This window comes from Centruroides vittatus, unplaced genomic scaffold (assembly GCF_030686945.1).
Source record: "Centruroides vittatus isolate TY-2023 unplaced genomic scaffold, ASM3068694v2 contig_689, whole genome shotgun sequence".
Classification (NCBI taxonomy): Eukaryota; Metazoa; Arthropoda; class Arachnida; order Scorpiones; family Buthidae; genus Centruroides; species Centruroides vittatus.
Genome location: NW_027122434.1, coordinates 62,814 through 69,598, shown reverse-complemented (window position 1 = coordinate 69,598; position 6,785 = coordinate 62,814). Strand labels below are relative to the sequence as shown.

Sequence of the window (6,785 nt, the reverse complement as noted above, 5' to 3'; positions counted from 1 at the left end):
ACACATTTAGTCTTCTATAAAGATAATTAAGTGAATATATGTATTTGTTTTCTTTCTTTCTTGTTTATATTACTTCCTAAAAATACATATTTTGTACACTAAATTAAAGACTAATGATTATATGAAAGAAAAAAAAGAATACGATATGCTACGTACGGTAAATATTCTATCTGATTTGGATGAAAATGATATTTATAGTGTAATTTTATAAATACAAAAATATTTCTTGTTAAATAAATTAAATTAAATAAACAACTAAAAAATATATGAATACTTATTTCCATTTATTTATCACATCTAGCAACATTGAGATAAATTAGTAACTGCGGCCAAATAAAGTATAATATTTTGCCGGATTTCTGCATTGCGGGTAAATACATTTTGTATTAAAATCTACCGAACCTGGTTGGTTAAATGGTATACAGAGACTTTTTGCACCCATGGAAGGTGTTCCAGCATCTTGATGCATATCAGCATCTTTGGCACTATCTTTTTTAATATTATCTTCACAATTAATTTCACCACAGAATGGACTTTGAATGATACACTTATTGTCTAATTTATGTAAGAATTCATCCCACTGATAAACAACAGTGAGATGATCTTCTAAATCTTTCTTTGCTCTGTTAAAAAGATCAGACTGTATCTCTTCCAGAAGTGATTTTATCTTTTCAACTGCATTTTCTAGTAATACAGTAATTTTATTTCCAGTATTTCGGCACACTGCCACAAACTGCTTTTGTTTAACATCTCTTGGACCTAATTCAATTCTTATTGGCACACCTTTTAACTCCCAGTGATTGTATTTCCAACCAGGAGAATAATTTTCACGATAATCACCTTTAACTCTAATTCCTGAAGACGACAACTTTTCTTCCAGATCCTTACATTTATTTATTAAATCAAATTTATCTTCTTCGCCAAGATTAGCAGTTATACCACATGGAACAATCACTATTTGAAAAGCTGCAATTCTTGGAGGAAGAACTAAACCCTTGTTATCACCATGAATCATAATCATGACGCCAATTGTACGAGTTGTAAGTCCCCAGGAATTCTGATACACAAATTTTTTTTCATTAGTTTCAGGATCTTCAAAGTTATTTCAAACATTTTTGAGAAATTTTGACCAAGAAAATGAGAAGTACCACCCTGAATGGCTCTTCCACTGGCAGATATATATGCTTCTACAGTAGTTGTAAAATCTCCTCCGGCAAATTTTTCTTTTTCTGTTTTCTTTCCACGAATGACAGGAATAGCAAGAAGTTTCTCATAAACGTCAGCATACATCTCTAGGATGGTGTGGACCTCTTCAATTGCTTCTTTTTCAGTTGCAAAGGCCGAATGTCCTTCTTGCCATAAAATCTCCCTGGTGCGTAAAAATGGCTGAGGATGTTTAAATTCCCATCGAACAATATTACACCACTGATTTAGTTGAAGAGGAAGATCTCTGTGAGATTTAATCCACTTTGCATAAGATGGATACATGACAGTTTCACTAGTTGGTCGGATAGCTATAGGTTCGGCCAAATCACTATCTCCTGACTTTGTTACCCATGCAACTTCTGGCGCAAAATCTGCAATGTGTGTTTTTTCTTTTTCTAGAGCATGTGCAGAAACAAATATGGGAAAATAACAATTCTGAACTCCAAGTTTTTTAATTCTGCCATCAAAATATTCTTTGATATTCTCCCAAATAGCAAAGGCCCAAGGTCTCAAAATATAACAACCGCTCACATCATAATATTCGATTAATTCCGCTTTTGTGATAATTTGAGAATACCAGTCGGCAAGGTTCTCTTCTTTTTTCGCTTCTAGACCGAGACGAGTAATCTTTTTCAGAGCTGAACTTTTCATTTCTTCATCTTGAACAGTTTCTTTTAAGGATTTTTCTTTAATATTTGTATGTTTATCTTTTGTTGGTGATTTTCTTTCTTTCTTTTTGTTACTGTTAATTAAATCTTCTCCTGTGAGATTTTGATATTCAGATTTTAATTTTAATAAAATTGCAACTTCGGCATCTATTTCAGATTTTGCTGCTTTACTATTTTTTAAATTCTTGACTTTTTCTCCTTGAGTATCAATTTTATTTTTTAATTCGACTGCTGCGGGATGATTAACATCAGTTTTTTTATTCCCTTCCACAGATTTTTCAAATATAGTATCTTTGTTCTTTATACTTTTTTCTCCCTGCTCCTTACTATTCACATTTAAATTAACAGCAGTATTTCCTGTTGTATTGGCATTTTTAGTTTGACTCGGGTTCTGATTTATCGGTTTCCACTCTTTACCAGTAAGTGCTTTGAATTTTTCTTTTAAATTTAACAGTAGTTTAATTTCTGGGTCAAGAACATCTTTGCTTTGTTTTTCAGACTTCATTTTTCTAATTTTGTCTCCCTGTAATTTTATTTGATTATTCAATTCATTTTCAGAGTGTTGTGATGCATCTTTTTCTTCACTTTTATCTTGTTTTTCATTTTTTGCTTGATCCACAGTATGTGGCTTCCACTCTTTTCCAGTAAGAGCTTTATAAGAAGCTTTCAAACTTAACAACAGTTTAATTTCTGGATCTAAAATACTTTTATCTGCTTTATCTGCTTTCATTTTTCTAATTTTGTCTCCTTGGGATAAAATTTGATTATTAAGTTCGGCTTCGTTATGATTTGTTTGTTCTGCAATATTTTTTACTTGAGTTTTATTTTGATCATTGTTTGATGGTTTCCATTCTTTACCAGTAAGATTTTTATACTGTGATTTCAATTTTAATAGATGATCTACCTCTTTGCTGATTTTGTCTTTATCCATTTTCTCAGATTTCATAGATCTTATTAAGTTTCCTTGTTGCTTAATTTGTTCATTCAACTCTTCTACAGAAATCTGGCTTATTGTAATTTTTGGTTCATCCTGTGGAGACTTTTCAGCTGATTTTCCTTTTGATCTCTGCAATTGTTCTTTTGCACTTTCAGTTTTACATCTCTTTTGGATTACTTCTTTTGGAAGAATATTTGTATCCTTGGAACCATCTGGAATTGAAATCAAAACTAAAGGACTTTCTCGCCCAACATGACGTATTGTACTGGGATCATAAGGTTGATCACATATGAAAAATCCTTTTCTCTGTAACTGAATTATATCGGATTTTTTTAAAGTAGAAAGTTCGGCATCGCCTAACATATTCACCTCTATTCTAGTATTTTCTGCAACATAATTTTTGAAATCTTCATCTTTTCCTAAAATTGGTTTAGAAATTATGTGGTCAAAATAAATGCACACACAGGGAACTAACGATGCTTCTTCAGTTTCTGCAACCCATGTCACTTTTAATGTCTTTTTATAATCTTTATTTTCTAAGTTTTGTTCGGCTTTAATTCTCTTTATTCCCTTTGCATCTTTTTCAATAGATTTAATCAATAAATTACCCCAATTTATAAAAGTCACATTTTCTCCTTCTTTCATTGCTTCAGCATCAGATTTGTCAATTAGCAATTTTGATCCAATCCAAATAGTTTTTGTACCAATTTCAGGATTTTTTGGATGTTTTGCTACAGTTAATGGCTCTTCTTTAGTTATACCATCTATAATTACTTCCACTGCTCCATTCTTTTCAACAGCTAAATATCTTGGTGCAATAGGATCAATTACTTTTTTATTAAAGGCCCAGATTTTGTCCCAATCCATTACCACTACAGAACGAGAAGAACCCTGTGCAACAATAAACTGTTTCAGACCTTCTACAGTCATTCCTCTTCTTAAAACACCTCTTACTGTTGGCATTCGTGGATCTTCCCAGCTTTCTACAATTTTATTCTCAACAAACCACGTAAGCTTCCTTTTAGAGAGAACAGTGTTCATCATATTAAGACGAGAATACTCATAAATATGTGGTTTTCGTAATCCGAGAGCATTTATGACCCAAAAATATTGATCGTCTCTGTCGTGATATTCCGTAGTTCTGAGAGCATGAGTGACGTCTTCTATGCTATCTACAATAGGACATGCAAAGTCATAAGTAGGATAGACTTTATATTTGTTTCCAGTGCGTGGATGAATTTCATTCTTGCATCGAAATAATGTGGGATCTCGCATGCAGCCGTTATCAGAAGTCATGTCAATTTTTGCTCTAACACAACAACGTTGACCGTATTCCGTACCTTTCTTCATTTCTTCCCACATTTTTAAGTTGCTTTCAACAGTATTATTTCTGCATCTTGATTCTTTTCTTTGTTCTCTCTCCATCTTCATTATTTCTGGATCAGTGTCGTCGACATAAGCTTTTCCATTTTTTATGAGTTCTTCACATTTTGAAAGTATTAATTCAAAATAATCAGAAGTATAAGAAAATCTGTCTGGTTTAATTTGAAGTAATTCAACATCTTCTAAAATAACTTTCTCGAAATCTTCTTTTTCTTTAGCAGGATTCGTATCATCAAATCGCATAATTAACTTCCCTTTAAAACTCTGCTGATAATACTGATTTAACAAAGCCGCCTTTGCATGACCAATATGTAAATATCCGCTGGCTTCGGGAGGGAACCGTACGACTACTTTACCCATTTCCGCACCGGGTAAATCTACGAATTTTCCTTCTTCCTTAGGTAGAGATTTGCTTTGCGACGATTCTGTATCTTTTTTACCCATTTCTACTACTTTTAAATTCTTGCAAACTTCGGGCGGAAGATTCCTTAGCGACGAAACGACTTGCCGAAGACTCGATATATAATTATACCATCTGGAAACATTTACCGGGGCATTACCGCCATTCAAAGCACCGTGCCACTTTATATTTTTATACAGTTCACTCCAAATAGCTAAATCTGCTAATGATATAGCCTGACCTACTAAGTAAGTAACAGAAGAGAGGATTTTATCCAAATATATTATAAAGCTTTCATACTGAGACGGTTCCTTTAAATTACTGATTCCAAATGATAACCAATGATCGACTTCTGTTCTCTCCAATAATGTTTTACCATAGAGATTTTTCTTGGGTGCTAGACGACTTAAATATCGTAAAATTGAATTGGAATCCGAGAAACTAGGACCATTTTTGGTTTCCAGATGTGTCGATTCTGTCCATTCTATCTTCAGCTTCAGATCGGGTTGCACGAATTCCACAGCAATTACGATACTCAGCGGAGGATTAGATCTACTACAATTCAATTTTATCATGTTACAAACTTTAAACTAAGCACAATCAGAGAAAACACTATAAAGCAAATCTGAATCACGATCACACCGGGTGTTGTGACGTCACAATGTATTTGATGACGTATATCCTAGAAATTTAACGTTTTTATTTTATTTTTTCGCTTTATGTGGTGATAAAATTAAAATTTTCTAGTTATAATATCGAAATTGTTTATTTGTAATAATAAAAATCGGTTATTTTAGAATAAATGTAAAAATATATTTTTAGATTTTGTGTATACATGTTGCCAGCTAAAATAATGCAAGTTGCTCTGATCTTGCGTCATTTTTCTTTTACGTAATAATTTACGTTCAAATATTTTACGCCCAGAAATATTATAAGTTTCATATTAATTAGTAAAATTATATTTATTGAATTAATATTATTTTATTAGTAATATTTGTTAATAATAAATGTATACAATCCATCCATAATACCGCAATTTTAAACTTAATGAAAGGAATTCTATATTAAATAAAATGCTATTTTGATGCTTTCGCGATTTCGGATAAAATCGTGGCAGAATATAATACGCCGTATAAAATACATAAACTTTATATTTTGTTTAAACTTTTTAGATTTAAAAGGATAATAGAAAGCATTCGCTATATTCGGAATCTCCGTTACGGGAAGAACGCTGTAATAAAAGCAGTAAATTGAATGATCTCGAAAAGAGTCTAGAGTTAAAAGTGTCTTGTTTTTAACTCTCTTTGCCCTGTTAGCACTAAGAGGGCGTTTGAGCAATCCCCATTACGGCTTCGGCCAAGTCTACAATGACGCGGCTCCAACATATATGGACGGACCACTCCCAACAAATTCCTAGGGTTTTTCGACCCGTCCAGATTCGATCCCGGATCCTCCAGATAGGTCGGATTGCCGTGATAAAAGAACGTCAGTCATTTGAGTATAAATAGAAAAATACCAAACAGATTTGTAAATACAGTACTAGTATTTTTGAATTTGATCTTATTCTAATCTTCCATCCTCACACTCTTATTCATTTTTTATTTATTTGATAAACTAATAATGAGATAGTTTGTTTTAAAATGCGTGGCATTTTTATTGCATTTTTTTATTTTTTGACTCTCTAGTCCCCGCGGGCAATAAGATACCTTTTTTCAAGTCCATTGTGGGTTCGATGAGTCTACGATAGGGTGAGGAACGAGGTGCGATATATCCGGCATGCACCACCCCCGAAAAATTTATGGGGTTTTTCGATTCGTCCAGATTTATTTCCGGGTCCCCAGAACGGTAGGCTGACAACTTAAACGCTCGGTCATCCGGCCTTCATCAGGAAAAGAAATAGGTCTGGAAGGCACTAGTCCCGGGATCCGTAATCGTTCTCCACGTTTCGCGAGTAAAGGCATCAGCCTGCTATACTGGAGTTTTGGGTTCCAAATTGAAACGGCTCAGAAATTTTCATGAAGAGTTGACGCGGATGTAATTGACCCAGTCTCTCAACCAATGTTGTCACCTTTTCAAAATTGTTGATGCCTTATCCCAGATGGATTTCTATTCAAAAACAAGGAAACATAAACTTTGAAGTTTGGAGTTAAAGCAAAATGGAAATAAATAAATACATTAAATTGTTAATTTT

General features: G+C 33.2%; 1 protein-coding gene across 1 annotated transcript; it reads right to left on the bottom strand.

Moving 5' to 3' along the window:
- Positions 1-265: 265 nt before the first annotated feature.
- GluProRS (Glutamyl-prolyl-tRNA synthetase) lies at positions 266-5,281 on the bottom strand. Its single transcript, XM_067276387.1, is given in 2 exon segments — positions 266-1,098; positions 1,101-5,281. Coding segments are annotated over 2 exon segments (4,851 nt in total). The 5' UTR covers positions 5,170-5,281; the 3' UTR covers positions 266-316.
- Positions 5,282-6,785: the final 1,504 nt, after the last annotated feature.